The sequence below is a fragment of the Mustela putorius genome, unplaced genomic scaffold, assembly GCF_011764305.1.
Source record: "Mustela putorius furo isolate JIRA1106 unplaced genomic scaffold, ASM1176430v1.1 tig00003853_pilon_pilon_pilon, whole genome shotgun sequence".
Taxonomy (NCBI): Eukaryota; Metazoa; Chordata; class Mammalia; order Carnivora; family Mustelidae; genus Mustela; species Mustela putorius.
In genome coordinates, this window is record NW_025422005.1 from 75,586,566 (window position 1) to 75,613,057 (window position 26,492).

Consider the following 26,492-nt stretch of genomic DNA (forward strand, 5'->3'; position numbering starts at 1 on the left):
ATTCCTATTGTTCAAACACATAACAAAGCTAATCTAAGGTAGGGTTACAAGAACACTCAGTGGTGATAAAACAGCAGTCTGATAGCTTTTTGACTTTTTGAAATGGCTTCTTCCAATAGCAAGTAAAACTTGATTGTTTATTCCTAAAATACTGTGTTCAGCGGTGCCTGGGTGGCTCAGTTGGTTGTGGGTCTGGCCCTTGGTTTCAGCTCAGGTCTTGATCTCAAGATCAGTCATGGGATCAAGCCGCACTCAGCTGGGAGCTCAGCATGGAATATGCTTGGGATTCTGTCTCTTCCTCTCCCAACCTGCCTCTTCCCTGTGCATGTATACTCTCTCTCTCTCATTAAAATAAATAAATAAAATCTTTTAAAAATACATTGTGTTCATAGAGGTTTAACACTTTGCATTCTGAGACTACTGGGGAAAGGAGGAAGTTGTTACCTATGAATCAGTTGTTATCAGTGTCCTTTTTTTTTTTTTTTTTTTTTTTTTTGCCCTGGTGTAAAGGGTTACAGTCAACATGCGGGTCTTACTCTTTGGACAAATATTTGTCCATTTCCAAGCAAGTAGCTATTTTCAAGACTGCCATGCAATAAGAGCACATATAAAAAGCATTCCTTAGATTACATCAGTGCACATTAGAAGCAAATGTAAACTCATTGTAAACCAGGAGACTGTACGTATCCTATTCCTGCACAGTCACACACCCTTGAGGACCAATCGTGTAAACACCCAACTTTGTGCTATAAACAACACTATTCAAGACTCAACACACTCAATAAAATGGAACAAATCCTGAAAGGTCAACACATTGCTTCCTGGAAAAATAAGATTGCTTTAGATCTCTGCTCCGTGACTCCAGGTTATCTTATTATGACCAAATCCAAAACAGCCCACAGGCAGGCTGTTACCAAATATAGAGTTAGTAGTTAGAAACCAGAAACAGGAACTGGACGAAACAAGCCCCCTGGAAGTCCAAAGGGACTGCATTGTGACTGTTACACAAGAAAGACATTTCCTGCTTTCTGAATTGGGAAAAAAAGCCAAGAGAATGATTTCAGTGACTTGAGAGCACCTACCAAAAACTCCTTGGGGATGTAATCCAATACTCGGGCTTAGTCTGGCCAGCAGGGTCACCCTGGAGAAGAGTTTGGGACATCAGAGTTTGTTGGTCAGAGTTGATCCCCACACCTTGATTTTTGGTGCTTATTGAAGGTAACTTCTGCTTCTCTGAGAGCCATCAGTGTAAGCTTCACAGCAAATGGCCTGCAGGTGAAGAGACTCACAGACGGTTCCCTGGAAAGTAGAGGTGAAAAAATGAGAGACTCCAGAACGATTCTGGAGGAGTTCATTTTGATCACATGCCCTGAATTCCAGCTTCTATCTCCTTCCCCCACCCTCTGCCCCATCCTGCCTGGATTTCTAGTAGATCTTTGTCTTTCATCAATTTTTTTTTTTAAGATTTTATTTATTTGACAGAGAGAGAGAGCACAAGTAGACAGAGAGGCAGGCCGAGAGAGCCAGGGAAGTAGGCTCCCTCCTGAGCAGAGAGCCCGACACAGGACTTGATCCCAGGACCCTGAGATCATGACCTGAGCCAAAGGCAGAGGCTTAACCCACTGAGCCACCCAGGCACCCCATGTCTTTCGTCAAATTTGAATTTAGAGATGGAGAGTCAGAAACTCCTACTTAGATTAACCTCATGTTTTAGGTGAGACTCAGAATTTTGATGAAAGAGCAGATGGCCCCAGTGGGGAGGCTGAAAATGAAGCCCTGATCTAAGATCTGTTTTATAAAGTTTCTGTGTACCCTCATATCACCATTCTACTTTAGGTCTTTGAGGGATGTAAAACAGAAATCATCTGATGATGAAAATAATTTTAAAGAGCAACCTTTCCCACCTCTCTAGGATGGTGGTAGGTGCTGTAAGGGAAACACTCTTTCAAAGTCCTTGTTGCATCTAAGTAACTAAGTTCGGACTTCCTTGTTAACGCTGGTTTATTCAAACTGATACTTTTGGTCTTCCCTAGAACTTAACTCTTGTCATCTATCACCTTGACAATTTAATGTGCAGTGAATTCCTGGCCATGAGAATAATATATGAGTGCCTTTCACCTCATCCTCTTGAGTTTAACATGGGCATGAATTTAAATGCTTTTCTTAGATCATCTGGTGCCGTCCAGTGCCAGTTAATGAATGAAGAACATTTCCTTTTATCTTACTAGTATGGATTGTTATGATCATGTTACCTATTGATGGTTTACTAATGCATCTTTTCCCTCAAATAACATAGCACTGATAGACTTTAGGGGTGTGTGTGTGTGTGTGTGTGTGCGCGCATGTGTGTGTGTTTCTATAAGAAGCAAATGAGATTTACCATATATTTAGTCTCTGTTGTTCATCCTGAGTTATAAGTCACCAAGACCTGTGTTTAAAGGCCTCTGTCAAGTAGGTTTGCTCTGATATGAAGGGCATGGTCTTGTGTTTCTAATCAGGGCACTGCACTTGGAGACCCTCTCTAGTCCTCTAATTCTATCAGCCAAATAGACCCACTAGTCCTCCTTTGTTTTCACTTGGTTTCTCTCGAAGTCCCCTCTTTCCCATTTCACTGAGGACACTGACAGCATCTGGGTCCTCTCATCCACACAGGGACTCTGAGGTAAACATTTGGCTAACACCGGGACTACATTTTAATTCTAAGGTTAGTAAATTTCTAGGTTATATCTGGAGTCTTCTGCTTAATATAAAGAGTGCTATTCTTTCTTCCTCCACTGTACTGTTTGTCTGTATAAACACTTGCATTTTTGTTATGTTTATAATTTCTGTTGTTTTGGAACACCTAGCCTTAGTATAGTTTAAAAAAAAATTAACCCAGTATTGTTTTGTGTTCATTTTTAAAAATATGTAATAAAACACTACCAACTAGAAGATACATACCAACGAGAAGATTTAACAAAAAATAGGATACCATTCAAAATAGCCACTATCACATGCAGAGGAATTAAGCTAGCCAAGAATGCACAGGAACTTCACAGAAAACTTTAAAATGTCTAGTGAATGACATATAAGACAATTCAATTTAATGGAGAAATATTATATGTCCTCAGATAGTACAGAATTGATATTGCAAAGAGTCCAGTCCCCACAAATTGTTTTATAAATTTAAAGCAATATTAATAAAATTCTAATTTGATTTTTTTTAGACACTTGATAAATTTATACCAACATTTATAAAACAAGTGCTCACTTAATAGTAGTGATGGGGAATAGAATGGCTTAAAGGAAGAAAAAGAAAGAAAGAGAGGAGGAATAGAGGAAGGAAGAGGCACTGTAGGAATGATAATTACTATGCACGGAGGAATATGGATAATTCAGCCCTCTATCCTTGAGCCTCCCCTCTCCCTGTCCCCCTCCACACACACCACCCCAACAATATGAACTAATTTATTTAATTATTCTTTATAGAGTCAAGTGCTCCATTTAAATCTTATCCTTTTTTTCAGTTATAAACTTCTAAATCTCTGTGCAAATATTTCCATTGTATTTTACAAGACTGGTGAGAGTCTTTGCACTGATACTTAAAGCTAAGGCTCTGTAGCTTTAAGTTCAAACATGTTAGCTTATGTTTTGGGATAATGATGTTAACTTTTACAATATAGGTGCTATATAGAGCACTTTACATTAACTGAAATTAAAATAAAAATTTAAAGGGGCCTGGGTGGCTAGTTGGGTGAGAGATGGCTTTTGGTTTCAGCTCAGGTCATGATTTCAGGGTCGTGGGATCAAGCCCTGCATCGGCCTCCGTGGTCAGTCAGCATGGAGTCTGCTCGGGATTCTCTCTCTTCTCTCCCTTGGCCCCTCCCCTGCTTGTGTGTGCTCTCTCAAATAAATAAATCTTTAGAAAATAAAAACTTAATTTAAAAAAAGAAGAAAATAAAATGTAGATGCTACATATTGGACTCAGAAATGCTTAATGCATGATGAGAAAATGTAGAGATACCTCCTTCTGGATCACTTTTGTGTATGACTATATTGGTTAGTCACTTAATTTTATATTTTTAGAAATTCTACACCATCAACCACAAGGCTTTTGTCTATTAAACAGACCATCAATTACATCATCATTTACCTTGTAAGAAGCCTCATGCTCACTGGAAATGCAAAACCTGAGTTGATTTTTATAATTTCCGCTACATCAAGTAAATTTAAAGAGAAAAGTAAAGTCTTTCCCCCAGATTTCAAACAGAAAATATGAACTCTCCCATAGATGGGTTTTTAGGTAAAACACATGGCTTTTCTGAACCTCGGTGTTATTAAATGAGCAGGATAGTCATTATCTTCATTTCACAATTTATTGTGAAAAAGTGGTGATAAAATAGAAATGTGTTATTTTTAGTCTCTTTAACTATATACTTCAAGTGCCTTCATCTGGTGCATTTCCTTATAGCCCAAAGTGTGATTAGCTGGGTTCTCTGCGAAGCAAATTGAGAAAGGTCTAAGATAAAGGCCAGATGCTCAATTCTTTTCTCTCCCAGAGCACCACACAGGAGCTTGGTAGACAAAGGACAGGACCAGTCAAAAGAACATTTGATGAAAGCCCAGCTCTGCCCCACCTAAAGTCACTATATCCATCTTTTGCTGAGTTAAGGCAGACCTCAGATAAGTCACAAGGCCTTCCTTTGCCTAAGCACTGAAGGCTATGTGATCTGGATGAAGAGGGGCTGAGGGGAGCTCAAAAAGCCTCAGTATCCTCTTTCCCTGCATTTAATGTCTGCCTGCCCAGAGCAAGAAAGGCAAGGAAGAGACTGAGGGGAGAAGGGAGGGTTAGGAGAGGGGAAGAGATTGCTGATTCACTGTAAAGCCAAGGGGAGAGCTTCTCTGGTCTACCTTCCCCAGGCACTCCTTGGATACGGTCTGCTTCCAAGAGAGAGGGGGCTCCAGACCCATCATATCACACCACCTTCAAGGAAGAAAAGAGACTTCAGAGTGGTGACCCCCAGGGGCACCTGGGTGGCTCAGTCATTAAGTGTCTGCCTTAGGTTCAGGTCATGGTCTCAGGGTCCTGGGATCCAGCCCTGCACCAGGTTCCCTGCTCAGCAGGAAGCCTGCTTCTCCCTCTGCCCCTGCTTGTGTTCCCTCTCTCGCCATGTTTCTCTGTCAAATAAATAAAATCTTTAAAAAAAAAAAAAAGTGGAGCACCTGGGTGGCTCAGTGGGTTAAAGCCTCTGCCTTCAGCCCAGGTCATGATCCCAGGGTCCTGGGATCGAGCCCCACATGAGGCTCTCTGCTCCACGGGGAACCTGCTTCTTCCTCTCTCTCTCTCCCCCTCTGCCTGCTTCTCTGCCTACCTGTGATTTCTCTCTCTCTGTCAAATAAATTAAATATTTTTAAACAATTTTAAAAAAATAAAAATTTAAAAAAAAGTGACTCCCAAGGGAAGCTCTAAAGAAAGAATCCAAATGAACTAATCTTAAGAGCATGCCCATCTTAAGAGCACCAAGCCTCCCTACTTTTACTTTAATGCTACTGTCACTACTAGCCCCATTTCTCCTAGAAAGTAGGGAGGAACAAAGAAGAATCTTGCATTCTTCCCAGAGGTCAACTATCTAGATAAGTCAGAAAAATATCAGTAACTGAAATTCACCCTGCAAAGTAAAAGATATATTTACCTGGAAGGTGTGGCATCTTTCTTATCCAAGTTAATGATATTTCTGGAGTCCAGATAGGTTAGCTTCCAAAAAGCATGATGATTTCCTACCATCCAACAAACCTAATGACTAAGAATTGTCATCTCTTGCTTTACCTGCTAGTCTTCCGTGACGTCATAACAAGGTATAGGAATTCTCTCATAAACGGTAACCTCTGTTCCTTCACATAAGATTGACCACAGCCTTGACATCATTCACTTGCTGAGTACTGTAGCAATTTTTCTTGGATTATTAGAGTAAATTTCTAAAATAAATGACCATTTTTTAAAAAAATCCCTCAGTATAATTTTTTTGTTTGTATGCTTGCATTGTTTAGAATTATGCATTTTTGTGCTGGTTTACAGCACTATTGTCTGGATAGCCCAGAGGATTTATGTTTCTCTTTGGACTCTTCCAATTTCTTTCATCTTAGTCCTGTTCACACATGTATCTGTGAACTACAGGGTGTCCAGGGTAAGTCAGTTGATTGCAGAACTAGGATTTCAGTTCCTGGAGATTGTTTCAAAAAGATCTTTTCCTTCATTATTTCAAGAGCATAACTATAAATATTTTAAATTCCACAGGCAACTGAAACAAACTCTATTGTGAACTATTTACTGTAGTTTCCTAATGTTTACCCATAGTTTCTTTTAAATCCTCTAAATTCTCTCATGTGGTTTTGACTTTGAAATGCTTTCCACTTAAATCTTAAATTGCCAAGAATCAAATAATTCACTAGTCCACTTGGCTTAGGGAAAAATGCCATGAAGCAAAAATGGTTTTGAATCTGATCCACTCCCTCATTTTTTAATTTTTTCCCCCTAATTCCTTTTGCATCCTGGTGCAGCCAACCTCAAATGGAGAAGAAAACACAATGTAGACACCACTAAGATACAGGAAATGAGAGCATCCTTGATGACCGGAAAGTCTCAGACTCACCAAAGGTTTAAAAAATTAATATTTGGGGCACTGGGTGGCTCAGTCGGTTAAGTGACCAACTCTGGATTTTGGCTCAGGGTCATGAGATCAAGCTCTGCGTTGGGGCTCTGCGCTGGGCACAGAGTCTGCTTAGGATTCTCGCTCTCCTTCTCCCCGTCCCCCACCACACTCACAAAATCGTACCCGTGCTCTCTCTAAAAATAGTCAATTAAAATAACACTTATAATGTGTAGTCGTCCTCACCCTTGAAAAGTCAGTGTATTTACAGTGGTAGGAGAATCCCCTTTATTAAGGGAAGTATCAAACGTAGATGTGATTCTAAGGCAGATGTGATGGTTTCTTTCTGACTGAGGAATAAATGGATGTTGCTTTCCAATTCTGGCCCCCTCTTCATGTATCTTAAATGAGTAACCACTCAGCTCCAGCTTTAGGAATCACAAGGCAGACATCATTTGGCAATTTGGAAGATGTGTGAAATGAATTGTTTCATCTCAGAGGAAGGTAGCTCGAACACATAAATTTCCAGATGTTCACTGGCATCCGATTTTATAAGTGTGCGTGCTTACCATTGTGGTTTGTTTCCCTTTGGTGGGAAAATGTGTTTGCTTATTCACCTTTTATTTATTGCATACCTAATTTGTACCAGGCAGTGTTAGTTAAAAGGATGGAGTCAATGTTTAGAGAGCTTGCTGGTCTAGGAGGTAAAATGATGAACAATCATCCTGCTTCCTTATCTGCTATGATAGGGGGCAACCAGGGCTTGAAAGACAGTTCAGGTTTTGTTTTTCTTGTTAAGATTTTATTTGAAAGAGAGCGTGGATGAACAAACTAGCAGTGGGAGGGACAGAGGGAGAGGCAGAAGCAGACTCCTGACGGAGCAGGGAGCCCGACTACTGGGGGGCTCAATCCCAGAACCCTGGGATCATGACCTGAGCTGAAGGCAGCTGCCTAACCATTTAACCAACTGAGCCACCCAGGCTCCCTCTTCCTGTTCTGTTTAACTATATGTCCTTATTCTATATGGTAATAACTCCAGAAACTTTAACTTTTTCAGTGTTTAATTCTTCTCCCAGACTAATGGCATTCAAGTCCCTCGAGCACAGAAATTTCTGATAATACAGGACTGAGAAGAAGTGCTTGATGCCTGGGTTTTAGTCAGTACAGATGAACCCTATAGCAAGTGAACTATTGCTATACCTTACTACTGAGAGAACTCATGAATTCAAAAATACACATTTTAATCAATTCCTCTCTCCATTCCCTTGAATTTGGCTTTGAGCACATTGACTCTGCACATCAGAAGTGCCAAGGTATGACTTTTTTTCCTTCTTCTCCTTTTCCCGTTGCTGTCGAGGAAATGAGCCACCAACAAAAAGACATTTTACTCAGCCTTTGTGTTTGTTAATAAACACCTTAAAATTGGGCAGTTTGCTTAAGACTGGTGTTTTCTTCTCTCTCTTCCTTGTTGCTCTCTGGCTATAGGTAGACTTCCTCCGTACAGTGTCTTATTACCTGTCCATCACATAAGATTTAAGCGCCATCCTTAAAGAGAAGGCAGATGCAATGCACACGGCACACAGTGAACCGCACACCTCGCAGTTATGTGTTCCCATTTCCCCTGGAGACAGGTGCTGGTTTGTGCTGGTGAGAGGGATGCCGGGTGTGATGCTTGGAGATGTCTGTGTCTGTGCTTCGCGGTGACTGCCCCCAAATGTACACACAAATGTACACACACCAGCCTTGGAGAGTAGGAAGACATATGAATCAGACATTTGCTGAGAATGAACCCATTTTGGTGTTCACCACCCTAAAACCACCTTTCCTACTTTTTCAGTTCCTTCTCTTTCTCACCAAGATGTGTTTGTGTCTAAAATATTTCCACCGGTTAGCCCTGAAGTGAAATCTGCATTTTCAGAGTGAATCCTGTCACTGATGGAGGCAAATATTGTCTCTTGAGAATAGGTGCTTTCTTTATCTTCTAGCACCTTGTTTCTGGGAGAGTTAAATTTGTACATTAACTGATAACTTGGAGACATGAATGTTAACTTCCTTCCCTTGTATCTCTCCCTTCTCCCGGGAGAATTGAGTCTGCCTCAGAGAGAAAGAGCCACACTCCATCTTTCCCTTCTTTTCTCTGGCTCTTCCCATGCAACTCTTTGTTCCTGCCTCTGGACCCACGAGGTTCTGACCTTAACCCTCCCATAACCTATCCAAGTCCAGTAGCTTCAAGGTCCAAGTGAAGGTGCTCCAACCCCATGAAGCCTACCCCCTCACTCCAAGCCTGAGTGCTCATTGTACTTACCATACCATTCACTTGGTGTATACATGCCTCGTTTGCACCCCTGTGTGACTTTTCATGTGACTCTATGTCTCTCCAATAGAGCCGAAGTGCTTTTAGAAGAGTAAACCTTGGTTATGCCTCCTTGATTTTGCTATGATGCTTAACATAGAGTGGATATTCAAGAAGTTCTAGCTGAGGGGCGCCCCTGGGTGGCTCAGTAGGTTAAGCCTCTACCTTCGGCTCAGGTCATGATCCCAGGGTCCTGGGGATCAAGCCCCGCATTGGGCTCTCTGCTCAGCGGGGAGCCTACTTCCTCCCCTCTCTCTCTGCCTACTTGTGATCTCTGTCAAGTAAATAAATAAAATCTTTTAAAAAAAAAAAAAGAAGAAGAAGAAGAAGTTCTAGCTGATAAAGCTGAAACTACTCTATCCTTAATATCTCTGAACAAGTCCTGGGAAAGAGGTCTTTAGGATCTGTTTCTTGCTAGGTCATTGTTGGTTTAGGAGAGGGGTTTTTGTTGTTGTTGTTGTTGTTGTTGTTTTTAATGTCAGATTGGGGGCAAATCTAGATGATTAGCTGTGGGATAGAACCCTTTGGAATCAGCTGTATTTGAATCTATGGGGTGGGAAAAGGACAGGGTTTATCACTTTCATACTGGCCCATCTGCCTTTTTGTGGCTATCATCTACCTGATTGTAACTAGACCATAACCAAATTATCTGCGTGGCTCAGTCAGTTAAGCATCTGCCTTTGGCTCTGGTCCAAGTCCCGCCTCAGGCTCCTTGCTCAGCAGGGAGCCTACTTCTCCTGCTGCCTGCTGCTCTCTTGCTCTATCTCTCACTCTGACAAGTAAATAAAATCCTAAAAAAAATAAATAAATAAACCACTACCTCTTTAAAGAATCAACCCCAATCTAAAGAATATGCCTGGATCACAACTTAGCATGTTGAAATGACACCTGCCGTTTTATCATACGCAGCAAAGAAGTTCTCACTTCTTTTAGTGGTAATATAGTCATAACTGTGACTTAAAGTCTAGATGAGGGAAATAATCTTGGGGTTCTAATGTACAGAAAAAGAGTAATGGACTTAATTGTTAAGGTTGTAGGACAATACGTACTCTCGTGCTGTTGTTGGGAGACGCATAAAGAAATTCAGCCTTTGTGTGATAGAGAGAGGGATTCGGCATGACAGGTGTACCTTGTCTGGCACTGCCCAAGTAATGCTGATTCTTCATAGTCTTGAGACTAAATTTTCATATTACAACACACACACACACACGCATGCACATACACACACACAGATTTTTCTTCTGGAAAAGATCCTAGAGCAAGTGTTGTACTTGAAAAACGCTTGCTTTGTTCAATGTAGGTAGCCACGATAAAGTGTAAGAGGAGATTTTTTTTAAATGCCTACATGGACTTGAAAACAAGAGAGCATTTCTGTGGAGCAGGAACGGACTACTGAGTGGGGCTGAGCTGAAGTGACTGCCGGGCTGTGAGCCAAGGACAGGCAGTAGCAGCCAGGGGTTGCGCTCCCGCCAGCAAGGGGAGCTAAAAATGCACGAAACAAGATAAGAGACCAGAGCCTGGTTACTGTTTGAAGCCAAAGGCCCCCACTCCCCAAAAGGAAGCTGAAAAGAATGACAAGTAACCGGGTGGTGGACTATTGCTTCTGAGGAAACCGAGCCTCCCAACCAGGAGCAGAGCCAGCCTGCCTGCTATTTCCCAACCGGATCTGTGAGACCCTGACGTGGGAGCAGAACAACCAGAACGCCATGGTGGGTTGGGGGGCTGGGGGTTGGTGCAGGAAACCACAAAAGAGCACACAGGAGATGGTGGGAGACAATCTCCACCTCAGAACCAGCCTCCCACTGAGGGCACAGGAAGAAAACTACTCTCAGAGAAGGCTCTCAGCAAAATCAGCCGTCGGTCCATTGATTTACTTGAGACCAAACTACATTTTGAACCAAATAATGAAGTTCAAGTAAATATACTTACAGTGGTCAGAGAGATAAAAATATACCATTAAAAATTTGGGGAGCTGTGATGGAAGAGCAAATGGATAGAAAACATAGAAATAAAAAAAAGTCACTGAATTTAAAAATATGAAAAATAAGACTATGAATTCGGTAAGATTCTGGTGTTTACCCAGATTAAAATTAAATTAAAAAGCACCCACACCCATAGGTGATCCCTGAGAGGCTCTAACATCCATCTAATAGGAATGATGGGGGGAAAAAATGGAAGAAATGATAGAGCAAGTGTGTAAGCAATATTTAAGGGAATTTTGGTGAAGTTTTCCAGAACTGAAGAAAGTTGAGTCCTGAGCTACAGATATTGAGCAGGATTAATCCTTGTATATTCAAAATTAAAGTGAAATTGTAGAGGATCTGGGATTAAAGGCAAGATCTTAAAAGCTACCGTAGAGAAAGCTAGATTGCCCACTAAAGAACAAACTCGATCAGACAGCAGGCTTCCCAGCAGTGAAAATAAAGGCCAGAAGAAGATGGACTAGTGTTCTAAAGTGTAGAAAGGAAACTGCTGTCAAGAGAGAATTTTTTAGAATGAAAGCAATAGACACACATTCAGATACACAGGGCATATGAACTTTCAGTCCACAGACCCTTATTAAAATAATTATTAAGGAATTTACTTAGAGAAGATGCAGGAACGAAGAAAACTGATGAGCTCATGATTTCATAAACCTACAAATAAACCTCAACCAACTATAGGTCGTTTTTTTTTTTAATGTGTGTTTCAAGAAAAAACTGAAACAAAGCCCAAGAGCACAATGGGGTAGTTCACTGGGTAGTTCAAACATGCTTGGGGACAGGGTTGCAATACTGAGAACTTAAAATATGTTTTTAAGAAATTTTAGGTAGCTTCTTCCTAGAAATGCAGTCTACACCTTACTAACCAGGTGGGGCAGGATAGGAACTAGCTAGTGGTATGATCAGTGCAGCAGAAGGCAGGAAGAAGGAAAGGGATATATAAAAATAAAAAAAAAATACAGAAATAAGTCCAAATACTAGTAAATATCCAAATATGAGTGAACAAAATAATATAATGAGTTAAATTCACTATAAAAAGGGCGATTGGTTTGGATTTTTCTTTTTTTAAGATCCATAAGAGAGACACCTAAAAAATAAAACAAAATCACAGGCAGGTGCAAAGTCTGAAAGAACAATTTTTTTTTTTAAAGCTGGTGGGGTATTGTTAATATTACATCTCATTTAACCCTGCCATCTTCAAGAATGTACTCTTTATCAAAACAAGGTCTACATCTGAGTTTTTTTTTTTTTAAAGATTTATTTATTTTGACAGAGAGAAATCACAAGTAGACAGAGAGGCAGCCAGAGAGAGAGAGAGAGGGAAGCAAGCTCCCTGCTGAGCAGAGAGCCCGATGCGGGACTCGATCCCAGGACCCTGAAATCATGACCCGAGCCGAAGGCAGCGGCTTAATCCACTGAGCCACCCAGGCGCCCCTACATCTGAGTTTTAAAACATGCATAAAAGTTGTAACCACTGCTACAAACAGGATACAGATCTCAATCGCCAAGACATTCTGGTGCCAAAACTTTGCTGAGAACCTCTGGTGACTGCCCATCGTTCTCTGGCCTGTTTTGTAGAATTCCATATAAAGTGAGACGATGTGTCATTTTTTGACATTGACATTGGTTTCAGTAGAAAAATTACCTAAATGCATCATTGAAATGTCATCTTTGAAAAGTTTTTAGTAAATTAATCCCCACACTAGGAATTCTTTGGTCCTCAAAATGAAATAGAGCCCTGTGTACCAACGCATTAGGGTCTTCAGGACATAAAAGCTCAAGGTGGAGGAACAGTTCATATAGTGAGATTCCATGCATTTATATGTCATAGATATGCAAATGCACAGATAGAGATCTGGAAGAGCGTCCACCAGACTCACCAGACTTTCTAAGGAATGGCACAAAGGTAGGAAAGGAGGAAAGAAGGACTCTACCATCTGTGTTAAAAAAAAAAAAAAAAAAAAAAGATTTATGATAGCAAATAATAAAAATATTTAGGCATAACATTAAGTGTCCTCAATCTATGTAAGGAAAGCTATAGAACACTCTTGGAAGTCTTAAAATTGAATGGGAACCAATGGAAACACACCGTGGAGAAGAGAATCAATGCCATAAAGATGTTAGTTCTTCCTAAACTAATTTATAAGTAATTTAATTCCAATAAAAATACCACCAAGGTGGTTTTTTCCCCCCTTCTGGGTCTAGGCAAGTTGATTATAAAGTTCATTGTGAAAGACGAGCAGGGGGTTGAGCAGTTATCACACTGATTGCTGATTAGTTGTCTTTCTCGCGTGCTGGACCTTGAAGACTTTATTGCTCTTGGTAACCCTAACATACTATCTGACATAGAGCGGAGAGGCCAAAATGCTTGCCTTCTCCGGAGGGCATGCGCAGAACGACTCCACTCTCCTGTTCTGCCCCTCCCATCAATGTCCTCTCTATCTCGGGAGTGTTAAGAGATTAGCTGGCACTTACTTCTGTTGCTCTGTCTTTGTTATTTCAAGCAGCTTCTCTGAAGCTAAGTGGTTTGGTTTTGTTCTGTTTTGTTTTAACCTCTGCTCTTTGGTGTCTCATTCATGCAAATGTGATACTTCTTTGTTACCGCAGGTGGGTTCTGCTTTTCACCGCACTGCGCACTGCGGTTTCTGGAAATTGTCTAAATTAAGCAGATCTTGTTTTTACATTATCATAGTGGTTGTTATAATTCTAACAAAGTACTGAGACTCAAATAACTGTCATCAAAGCTGCCTCAAACAATCTAAGATGGAGGCATGATCACTAATGTTTTAAAATAGTGACAGCTACCACCCAAAGGCTTGACCGTGTGAGGCATTTCAATAGGTGATGTAGTACGCCCATATTCCGCTTAAAAATTCATCTCTTTGCTGGTATAAATTTGATAATTATGATCTGAATATTTTATTTCTTTTCCTAGATCTGAGCAGCATTTCAAGCATGGTTTGGAAGGGCCGTTTTCCTTTTTTAAGGCAGCTTGAATTTTTGCTCTCTCTCGAAAACACATCAAGTTTCATTTTTCCCCCCTAAACGCAGCTGTTATGTTATCTCAAAATAATTTACAAATGAGAATTTATGAGTCCAAATTCTACTGAGCCTATTTCTGCAAACCCTGAAACCCTTGGGTTCCTTTTTCAGAAGCATTACCTGGATATTAGCACAGTGATGGAAGAATTTTACCTGTATATTTTTATCCCTTTCGTTGTAAGGCCTTGAAAGAGCATTTTATACATGTTTGCCACCTAGGCATTAGCTGCTCCTTATGATCTAGACCGTGATGGATCCAGCCCCCGGACCCATGACCCTCTCCAAGTTCTACAGACTCCTGGAAGGATTTGGTTCTCTTGGTCCTCCTTCCTGCTGCCATGGAAACAGTTTAGATCATAGATTTTTACCATCGCAGGCAAATTCTCCCTGTCTGTACGGATTTAACCCAAGCATGAAAGTTTGTTCCTTTTTGTTGTGATTTTTATAAAATTAACTCACAAAAGCTCTGTGTGTGTGTGCATGTGTGTGTCTGTGTCTGTGTAGCAGATTTTACCAAAGTTTTGGTCAAGACTGAAATGTATTTATAGCTCAAAATAGAAATAATGAGTATGCACTCCAGCCTCCCACCATGTTGCCTGACCCATTTTCTTTGATTCCAGCCCCTCTCTGCTCTGCTGACTCACCTCCTCCCACCTCCAAGCCTGTTCAACCCAATATAGTGTAGGGTTGGCTCTCTTTGTTGCCATGGTGCATCTGACCTTTGCTCTCAGTGACTCACCTTCTTCTGGATACCTCCCTTCCCAGTTCCCAAACCAACTCAGGTATTTTCCTCAACACAGATGATTCTTATTCAAGAATTATTCTTATATTTGCCTTTAGGATAATAACTTTCTCACCTTGCTGTATTTTTGGATTGGATTCTCTGGTTTATCCTACTTTTCCATTTTTTTTCTCTCCCCCCAACCCCATTCTCCTTGCCCCTCCATCTCCCTTCACAAACACACATTGTAGCTACTGGTCTCAAGCCCTTTTCCTCCAAAGGCATTCTGAGGGTTTCCTCTGGATGAAAATGGTGGAATTCCTCTGCCTTGTGATGTGTGTGTGTATGATCTGATGAGGAGCGAGGGGTGTGGGGGGCGTGGATTTGTCCCTGCCCACCCCCCAGATGCTCTCCCTCAGTCCTGCACCAGCAGCCTAGAACCCTGAGGATCCATGTTGCTGCCTTTCCGTAAGGTTTGTTCGGTGCTCTAATCTTTAAAGGACTGATAAATGTACAGAGAAGTGAGGTATATAGGTTTAATTAACAAATTTCTCCAAAAAGCAGAAAAGAGGAAACAAAGAATTTCAAGTTCTTGCAAGATACTCTTTTTTACAAAGATACCACAAAGCACCCTGTGCCATTTGTTGTTGGGGTTGCGGCTGCTGTTTTAGGAAGCCTGGCTGCCTTACTTTTGTCTGTCTTTCCCTCTTATACCGTGCCTTCGAAAACACAGATCCTTCACCCAGTTCTCAATGCTACCATGTTCAGAAATACTGTGTCTCTTCAACATGGAGGAGGCAACTTCCTTCCACCATCCCGTGGCCATTTTACTGTTTAAATCCTCACGCTGAACCCGCGTTGTTCCTTCTTGTAGTCCTGGATTAGGCAACCTACTGTCACATTTTGGGGGAGTTCTACTCTGAGCTGCGTCTCTGCTGGAGGCTTCCGATGAGATGTTCTCTCAACTGCAGGAGCAGCTCTTGTCCTGAATTCCAGCATTTTTTTCTACCCTGTGCTCACTTCAGAACAGTTAGCAGCTGCTGGAAAGCAGATCACTGTCCTTCCCCTCCTGCAATTGAAGAAGGCACATTTTAAAAATTGTCTTCATAAAGACTGAAAAAGAAATCTGGCATCAGAAGACTGAGAGGAACTTGGGGAGGTCAGCTCGGTCTCCCTCCCCTGCTCTGGGCTGTTCTCTGTGAAGCCCTCGCAGCAGAAGCTCGGTGAGATGAGAAGACGTGTGGAGGCGTCGAAGAACACTAGGCTGTAAACAGAAGACGGGTTTAAATTCCTGCTATGTGAACTTGGACAACTTACTGACATTCTCTGAACCTTAGCTGGTTTTTTCTTCTGTAGAATGGTGAGAATATGACCTGCCTCCCTCCTTAGCATGGCAGATGCTAGCCAATCGGGTGCCTTTATGCAGAATAGTAAAAAGTAGCCCCACCGTGTAACCATAGATAGCCCCAAGAGGATGGGGCTTCCATCCCACTGAGGGGAGCCCAGCAGGAGCCCAGCCCACCCTTGTCTGTCCCATTTGCTTAGCTCCCTGGTGCAATGCCTATCCTGAAACCCTGTGCAAGCAATCTCCACAGGTCTATCATCTTCCTCCATTAGGAATAGCCTGGGGAAGTGCTGGGCAAGGGGCCAGGAACGGGGTCTGCCTGGCTGCTTGGCAGGGAGTTAGCACTTTAAGAAGGTGCCTGCCTTTTTACCTTCTGATCTCGCTTCCACAAACCAAGTCTTCCGTGTTTTTCTCACAACTAACAAGGCCATATGAATACAGTAGCTCGAAGGTGTCACTCTTGGGGAAAGTGCTCAGGGAAACACTCCCTTTCCCTGCTCATCTCTCACCGTTACCTTCTGCTTACTACACAGACTGTAGGAGCATTAAATGAGACCAGGAGCAGGAATGCATTCAGAACATGACCCCAAAGGCCGAATTGCTTGTCTCTCTTCTACAGTCCTTAAGGGTAGTCTGCCATTTGTCTAGACGTCCTCCTGCTATTTTCTGTTCCAGGGGTTTCCAAGGTAGAGTACTTCAGCCCCCAGAAATGCAAAGGGTGTGCATTGAGATGTGAGATAAAAATGGAAACTCTATTCAGGCACACCTCATTTTATCACACTTCGCAGATACTGTGTTTTTCACAAATGGAAGAGTTGTGGCAACCCTGTGTCGAGCAGGTCTGTTGGCCCCATTTTTCCAACAGCATTTACTCGCTTCCTGTCTCAGTGTCACATTTTGGTAATTCTTCCAATGTTTTAAACTTCTTCATTATTCTATTTGCTCTGATGATCCATGACCAGTGATTATAAATTGCTGAAAGCTCAGATGGTGGTGGACATTTTTTTTTTAAAGATTTTATTTATTTATTTGACAGAGAGAGATCACAAGTAGGCAGAGAGGCAGGCAGAGAGAGAGGAGGAAGCAGGCTTCCTGCTGAGCAGAGAGCCCGATGTGGGACTCGATCCCAGGACCCTGAGATCATGACCTGAGCCGAAGGCAGCGGCTTAACCCACTGAGCCACCCAGGCACCCCGGACATTTTTTTAACATGACACCTCTTTGCCCTCTTAAGAGACTATAGTAGGGGTGCCTGGGTGGCTTAGCAGGTTAAAGGCTCTGCCTCCAGCTTGGGTCATGATCCCAGGGTTCTGGGATCGAGCCCCGCATCAAGCTCTCTGCTCAGCATGGAGCCTGCTTCCCCTCCCTTCTCTCTCTGCCTGCTTCTCTGCCTACTTGTGATCTCTGTTTGTCAAATAAATAAATAAAATCTTTTAAAAAAAATAGACTATAGTATAGTGTAAATGTAATTCTTTCATGCCCTGGAAAACCAAAAAATTCATTTGACTCACTGTGTTGCAGTATTTGCTTTATTGTGGTAGTCTGGAACTGAACCTGCAGGATCTTCAAGGTATACCTGTATTTATTTTAAGCTTCAAAGGATTAAGGTTTTGTAATATTTCACATATGGCTCAACAGTGCTTTGTGGATATAATTATGAATAGACATACATATACTGAGTGGGCACGCACAATTTTTTCTCTGACAAGTGATAAAAATGCTTGAAGACCGGGGCACCTGGGTGGCTCAGTGGTTAATCCTCTGCCTTTGGCTCAGGTCATGGTCTCAGGGTCCTGGGATGGAGCCCCAAGTTGGGCTCTCTGCTCAGCAGGGAGCCTGCTTCCCCCTCTCTCTCTGCCTGCCTCTCTGCCTACTTGTGATCTCTCTATTAAATTTTTTTTTTTTTTTTTTTTTTTTTTTTTTTTTACAAAAATGCTTGAAGACCACTGTTCAGTTTGCATACCTCTGTGGCCACCAGATTCTAGAAATGCAGTCACATGTGTGATTTCTTCCTTACATCTCCTGACTGACATAGTAAATAATTGCTTCCCACTTTATCTTCTTGGACAAAGCTTTTGTAACTCTTGTAGTGAGACTTCTTCTCTTCCCCTTAACCTCATTCTTTCATTTTTATTTGCATAAGATCTTGAAGAAGTAAGCTCTTTTCCTGTAACATAATTTGCACATGCTGATTTATTATAAAGGCAAATTGGCATCTTTTTGGGTTAAATTTAGAAATGTGGTACAATAAAATAAAAATGTGGGCTCTGGGTCCAGGTGGCCTGAGTACGACGACAGTTGCAAGTGACTTAACTTCTCTGTGCCTTGGTCTCCTCAGTGGTGAGACTGTTCCTCCCAGTTGATTCAAACAGTATTTTGCCTCCTGCTCCCTCATCTGCAAGAAGATGCCCTCTCTCTTACCCAAATCACAATGGTAGGAGACTCCTGGACATTCTCAGGGCTTACTGGTTTTGTTTTGTTCCCCCCCCCCCCAAAATTATGATATTGGTAGTCAGATTAAAGTTTTCAATGTAATGTCTTGTGTGAAAAGCCAGCAAGTTTAAACCTAATTGTTTTACTATGGAGTGCTTCTTATTCTTTCATACCTCTCTTCAGAGAGATGAAATGGTCTTTATAAAAGCTTAGTGAATTATGAAGACCATTTGCATCCATCTATGCATGCAATCCAGGATATGGGTAGAAAGTAAAGGGGAGAGGATCAAGACAGGAATTTCTTCCACATTTCCTCCTGCCAATCCTGTTAATTCCAATACACAACCCCATCTAATCCGGGGAGCCATCCAGTCTGATAAGGGGATATAATTCCCACACCAATGACTGATTCTCCCAGGCTCCAGGAAGAGAAGAAATGCAAAATTTTTAAACACACAAATGTTCTCTAAATACTTTGTTGTAAGTTCTTCTGTGGCCTAAGAAAACCACTGTGTTGTATGTCATAACTTAGACTTGACGAGCAAAGTCAAATAATTCATTTTCCCGGCACGTGGGCAGGGAATGAAATCCTGGTGCCGGAATCGAACATTGTATTCTCCAGGCAAAGGAAATGGACGTTTATTGGATGTTATTGCTGCTGTCTTCACACTAATGACATTATCAGAGCTCTTTGAATAATATAATTTGAAAATATTACTTGTGTGTTTCAGGTCATGCAAGACAAGATCATCTGCCTTCCGAAAAGGGTCCAGCCTTCTCAGGATCACTCTTCCGTGTCTAATGTCTCTCAGGCAGTTGCCAGCACCACCCCGCTGCCTCCCCCTAAGCCGTCGCCTACCAGCCCCGCCACCGTGGAGATGAAAGGACTCAAGACAGACCTGGACCTCCAGCAGTACAGTTTTATAAACCAGATGTGTTACGAGCGAGCCCTCCACTGGTATGCCAAGTATTTTCCTTACCTAGTCCTCATCCATACCCTGGTCTTCATGCTCTGCAGCAACTTTTGGTTCAAGTTCCCCGGCTCCAGCTCCAAAATAGAGCATTTCATCTCTATCCTGGGGAAGTGTTTTGACTCCCCTTGGACCACGCGGGCTTTATCAGAAGTGTCTGGGGAGGATTCAGAGGAAAAGGACAACAGGAAGAACAACATGAGCAGGTCCAACACCATCCAGTCTGGTCCGGAAGGCAGCTTGGTCAACTCTCAGTCATTAAAGTCCATCCCTGAGAAGTTCGTGGTTGACAAGTCCACAGCGGGGGCCCTGGATAAGAAGGAAGGTGAGCAAGCGAAGGCCTTGTTTGAGAAGGTGAAGAAGTTCAGGCTGCATGTCGAAGAAGGCGATATACTCTATGCCATGTATGTTCGCCAGACAGTGCTGAAGGTCATAAAATTCCTCATCATCATCGCGTACAACAGCGCCCTGGTTTCCAAAGTTCAGTTTACCGTGGACTGCAATGTTGACATTCAGGACATGACCGGATATAAAAATTTTTCTTGTAATCACACCATGGCCCACTTGTTCTCAAAATTGTCCTTTTGCTACTTGTGTTTTGTAAGCATCTACGGACTGACGTGCCTTTACACCTTATACTGGCTGTTCTACCGTTCTCTACGGGAATACTCTTTCGAGTATGTCCGCCAGGAGACCGGCATTGACGACATTCCAGATGTGAAAAATGACTTTGCTTTCATGCTTCATATGATAGACCAGTATGACCCGCTGTATTCCAAGAGATTTGCCGTGTTCCTGTCTGAAGTGAGCGAGAACAAATTAAAGCAGCTGAACCTAAATAACGAGTGGACTCCCGATAAATTGAGGCAGAAGCTGCAGATGAATGCCCATAACCGGCTGGAACTCCCTCTCATCATGCTCTCTGGCCTTCCGGACACTGTCTTTGAGATCACAGAGCTGCAGTCTCTAAAACTTGAAATCATCAAGAATGTGATGATCCCAGCCACCATCGCGCAGCTCGACAATCTCCAGGAGCTCTCACTCCACCAGTGCTCAGTCAAAATCCACAGTGCAGCACTCTCCTTCCTGAAGGAGAACCTCAAGGTCCTGAGCGTCAAGTTTGATGACATGAGGGAGTTGCCCCCCTGGATGTACGGGCTCCGGAATCTGGAAGAGCTCTATCTGGTCGGCTCTCTAAGTCATGATATCTCCAAAAACGTCACCCTTGAGTCTCTGCGGGATCTCAAAAGCCTTAAAATTCTCTCTATCAAAAGCAACGTTTCCAAGATCCCGCAGGCCGTGGTGGACGTGGCCAGCCATCTCCAGAAGATGTGCATCCATAACGACGGCAGCAAGCTGGTGATGCTCAACAACTTGAAGAAGATGACCAACCTGACGGAGCTGGAGCTGGTCCACTGTGACCTGGAGCGCATTCCCCATGCCGTGTTCAGTCTGCTCAGCCTCCAGGAACTGGACCTCAAAGAGAATAATCTGAAGTCCATAGAGGAAATCGTTAGCTTCCAGCACTTGAGAAAGCTGACGGTGCTCAAACTGTGGCACAACAGCATCACGTACATCCCGGAGCACATCAAGAAGCTCACCAGCCTGGAGCGCCTGGCCTTCAGTCACAACAAAATAGAGGTGCTGCCTTCCCACCTCTTCCTGTGTAACAAAATCCGGTATTTGGACTTGTCCTACAATGACATCCGGTTCATCCCGCCCGAAATCGGAGTTCTGCAGAGTTTACAGTACTTCTCCATCACGTGTAACAAAGTAGAGAGCCTTCCCGATGAACTCTACTTCTGCAAGAAACTGAAAACCCTGAAGATAGGGAAAAACAGCCTCTCGGTACTTTCACCGAAAATCGGGAATTTGTTATTTCTTTCCTACTTAGACGTTAAAGGCAATCACTTTGAAATCCTCCCTCCAGAACTGGGAGACTGCCGAGCCCTGAAGAGAGCTGGGTTGGTTGTGGAAGACGCTCTGTTTGAAACTCTGCCTTCGGACGTCCGGGAGCAAATGAAAGCGGAATAACTTCTTTTTCTTTAAAGCTTCACTGAACCGTGCTTCTACCAAATACAGTATAAATAATTAGGTAGTCTTAATGCCTTTCCTATTTTATTTTTTTTTTCTTTTTCACACAACACAAAATGTACACAGAGATTGAGTAAGGAGTCTGTATTTTTTAATAAAAATTTAATTGTATTTTTTCAATATTAATATTTTAAAGTTTTATTTGTCCTGGAACCTAATGTATCTATTATTGTTTTCTACTGACAGAAACAGGTGGTTCCATCTGGGGGTTTTTTTTGTGTGTTTCATTTCATTCTCGTGAAAGGGAGGGAATTTTAAGTTGCATGCTTTTTGGTCTTTTTTAAAAACATATTTTGCCAAGGTGATTATTTTGCTTGTTTACACCTGTCCAGGGTCCTTATATTTGTTTTCCTTGTGTGTGTACCAAGGAGTCTGTACTAGTCATCATCCTACTGACTGCATTCTGCACTGGCCAAGTCCTCCGTCCTACAGAAGACTCTCCTCTGGAGGGTAAATTCACAGAAGTGCATTGCCACAGACCATTGTTTTCAAAATTTCTCCTCATCTCCAGCAGAACCCCACTTGTGCTATTTCCTCTACTTGACGATCCATGTGATCGTTAGGCTGGGATTTTGTTACGTGAGTGAAGACAGTAATCTCTTCCATGCTGAGCTGATCTGAATTGGTCATTTCCCATCTTATAACTGATTTGCGTTCTCACCAACATTTTAAAAATATCGTTTAAAAACAAAGTACAGGGGCTCTCCTCCCCCCATCTCACCCCCGCCCTCCATCTGAATATTGCTATGTAGTACTGGTGAACCACCTTAGAGAAGCTAAATTTATTTTAATTAAAATAGGTAATTAAATTTAAAAATCAGAATCAGAAGCCTGGTTTTTTAGTAATGTAATAATCTTTGATATCTTGATATGTGGGTACATCAGATGGAAAAAATATTCCCGGCTGAAGCACTCTTTGATAGAGCTGGGGCCCTGTAGCCAGGTGTGCTGGTGGCCCCAGGTGGCCCCAGGTGGCCGGCCACCGCTTCCCATTCTGCCTGCTCCACCGAATAACCCACATCCCCATAAACTGAGCTCCCGTAACCCTGCCCATGCTGTGGATGCGAGTGTTGCAGACACAGGAACTCCTTCTGCTTTTTGGCTTAAAATAAGCATCTCATCTAAAATGGTCCTGTTACTTTTTTTTTTTTTTTTAAGGGTAAACAAATTGCTAAGTGGATGTCACCTAGAAAATAATTTTTGCTTGATGGTCAGCAGGGCTTTTCCTTATCTTTGTATTTAATCCAACCTAGTAGATGCATCTTGGGCAAAATCTGTTCCTGATTCTTCTGCTGTGTATAACAGGAAAATGAAAACACTTTTTGTGCCCTCAATCCAAGACTGGTATTGCTGATTGTGGGAATTTTGTTTTATGTAATAAATTCACACTTGACTGTTTTCAGAACTCTAGTCTCACCTAGGAGAGTTTTGTGACTTAACAATGAAAGGAACTAGGAAGATGATTTGGGGTTTCAAACTAACTGCTTTTAAATTTTACGCCTTGATCCCAGTGACTTCACACAGTGCTGCTCCGAGTCACGTATAGAACACAACTTCTAGGAACTACACAGCAGACACACGTACCTCAGTCGTGTTTGAGATGCAAAGAGTTGTTATGGAGGGAAGATTTGGGAAAGAGATGCTTTTCATTTGTTTAATAATGAAATCAAGAAGTCTAGGATGCTTTATGACTTCTGCTCTTGTCCAAGTATCAGAACAGTGATTTTGTATAACTTATTTCCCACCTAGAATTGAAATGATATGTTTAAAAGAGTACATGGCTGTATTTCTTATGGGAGAGAATATTTGATTCCAGAACATAGTTAGGATCCTGATTAGGAACAATGTGTTGTATTTACAAACACAGACCTCTTTGTTTTAAGCAAACAAACTAAAAAGACTTGGAAGATTCTCCATGACTGAGTATGACAAAACCACCCTCTTGAAAGGTAAGCTTAAATAACTACTGGTAAAACACTGGGTGCACTACTTTTCTGGATAAAATTTATAGTTGTTTTCTATATCACCCTTCAAAGGGGATCTATTCAGGTTAAAAATCAATCGTGCTGACGTCTTTATCTAGTGTTAATTCATAATCTCACATGGGCTTCACAACTGAAGTAAGGGACTAGTAAGTAGTTTTATCACTTGTAATAATTTGCTCCCAATTCTAAAAGACTCTGATTTGCTTGCTTAATGATGTCACAGGCTGACCCCTAACCTAAATTCTAAATAACAGTCCATAAATCAGTATTGTTCTGTGACTTTATGCTTTAATGAAGAAGGAAAATTCATAGATGTTTCTATTGGATTTTATAAAAACTCCAAAGTCTCAAACTTCATCTGGAGTCTCAGTTTTCTGACTCTGGCCCTTTTTAATGTCATGAGTTTTGGTTCACATTTATAAGCAAAAAGTATTCAATTGCATTTAGCCTTTAAATGGGAAACTCAGGTAAATGAACTGCTGACTTTTTTAAAGTCCTTTAATGCATCAACTCAGTGTAAAAGGGGTATTTACTAAATCCCTTTCTGTATTTTACAAGTGCTCTTGCTAAAAAGGAACAACTAGCTCTATTTCTCCAACCTCTATAGGATTCATGAGAAACTGCTTCTGTCAGTGGAAAAGCACCATAGGTGCTCACCACGCCTATGGCTGCTGGAAGCCCATGATGGACACGCTTTCTGGTCGGTTTTTATGGTTAAGCGCAGAACAGGTATCTGTCTGGTGAGGGTCTGCTTGAAGCAGAGCATAGAAGTATATCCCAGTGGAACTCCCCTAAGAAGATCACACCTCAGAAAACTAGTTATGTGATAGGTTCTTGTTTCGTTGTTTTTTGTTCTTTTAACACTCTTAACATAAGTGTTCTTGATACAGTGAAACAATTGTAGATTTTTCTTGTTCACCCAACAAGAAAAATGCCATTACATTTCCCCCGAAGCTGCTGTAAAAAGTTCCAACAACTTACATGGCATCCCGTTTGGCAGGAAGGCCTGGAAAGTCGCCTTCTAGGAGTATTTCATCCATTCAGAGGTGCCCCCCTATCTGCCTCTCAAGCCATCTTCTTAGAGAGGGTCTGAAACAAGCTAGCATCTTTCTCAGGCTACATGGGATGAGGAAGGTCCAAGTTCTTGCAATATGCTGTTTTATGATTTCTGATATTAAGAAAAAGAAGAGAGAGTCTTTATTTCTCGTCTTACTATCTCCCCCAAGAGGATTTTTGCTGTTGTTTATTTTTCCAAGTCTATCATTAAAAAAAAAAAAAAGTCCATTTTTAAGTAGTTTATTCTACTCTCTAATTTCCTACCAAATACCTGATCAATAGTAATGCTATACTTCAACAGTGGACATCCATGATCCATCGTGATGAAAATGGTCAGCAATACTTAGTAATGACTAGATAAGATAAATTTTCATATAATTATGATTTGTGTTCTCCCGTTAATTCTGAATGTGATAATGCTCGTCAATGCAGTTGACATTTTTGGTAGGATCTCAGTAACTCACAGTAAGGCCCCACGGTAACCTTAAGTTAGTAAAACAAGTAAACGAAACAGCACAGTTATGAGTGAGGGAATGCCTCAAGGGTCTGTAAGAGATTCTCATCCTTTCTTGTCAAATCAGACACATTGTAAGAAAACTTGGACAGTCTCGACCAGACCTGCCGTTGATTTTTCAGATTTTGGCCTCAGTGACATGCTTTGGATACAATTTCACGGCAGCCTTTCAAACGAGGTGTTCCCGCTCATTGCGTCTTCCCAGAGCCATGCAGGACAAAGGTAACATCCTGAGGTTCATTCTGGGGAGAGGGAAGAATATCCTGCCACCCCAGGGAATTTTTTCTTTATCAGAAGACTGTGAAAAGGGGTTCTTTGAACAACTTGTTGGCCATGTGAAGTAACAGTTCCTATGCATGGTTTTTAATGTAGTTGCCCTCTCCTGAATACAAGTCCCTCTCCAACCTGATTCTGCCTCTTGAATGAATATTTTTACTGGGTTGAAACGCAATGCCTTATGTGCTCCCCTCGTCAGTCTTCTGCCACTTGTTTTCTCCCACTGTGTTCAGACTGTGTCAAATGCTCTTAAAACCTCTAAGACTGTCCAGAAAATGCTTGAAAGTTGATTCATTGTAGTGCAAATTCCCAATAAAATGTCTTCATGTTATTTGGTTATGTAGTAGTCCACAGGAACAGAAAATAACTTAAATAAAGTCATTTTTGTAATTTAAAGTTGAGATTCGTCCCTTCTTGGATTACAGAAGTCATGTTTATCCTTTGCATTTCTCCCAGACGTTTGCATCTGCCCTTGCGAAGGCTCTCTGGGCTGCGCAGGAAACTAACCCACGTGCCTTCTTTCACTTCATGTCGAGCTAGTTTCTGCAACCGTGACTAATTATTTCCTCCCTTAATTCCGTGAACTGCCACATCTACCTCAGGTGCCCCTGGAGTTCCGTTTGAGTAATTAGCGCTCGAATATGTAGTCTGGAGGGCAATGGTGCTGCCTTTGCCAGATCCGATTATGCGATTGCTGACCCACGTGGCTTTCACCAAACACCGTTACCGTAATGACTGTGGTTACTTAAAGGAATCAGAATGGTTCTGCTCAGCTAGGAATCGTTTATGACACACACACTGGACTTACAGATGCCCTTTTTAAGAAAATCCCACATACTACTTATGCATAAGAAAATTGTGATTGGTGACTTCTGAAGCTAAATTGTCACTTACCGTATTTTTCTGTAGTCCTTTGTGACCCCACCGTTTTTACTGATTATCAACTGATAGCCCTTGGGAGAAAGTCTACAAGAGACAAGGAAGGATTCTAAGAGGGGCAAGAGGCCCTGCAAATGTGTGCATGAGAAACACACAGGTGGGCCCCTGGGTGACTCAGCGGGTAACGAGTCTGGCTTTGGCTCAGGTCCCGTGGGC

General features: G+C 41.9%; 1 protein-coding gene across 3 annotated transcripts in view; it reads left to right on the forward strand.

Annotated features, from left to right (window-relative positions):
• Positions 1 to 25,793, forward strand: part of LRRC8C (leucine rich repeat containing 8 VRAC subunit C) — a 77,903-nt gene extending 52,110 nt beyond the window's left edge. For all 3 annotated transcript variants that reach the window (XM_004752632.3, XM_045064824.1, XM_045064825.1), the window contains one exon: positions 19,233 to 25,793. In XM_004752632.3, coding sequence (XP_004752689.1) covers positions 19,233 to 21,506 — 2,274 coding nt within the window. In that variant the 3' untranslated portion in view covers positions 21,507 to 25,793. The remainder of the gene's footprint in view (positions 1 to 19,232) is intronic.
• Positions 25,794 to 26,492: the final 699 nt, after the last annotated feature.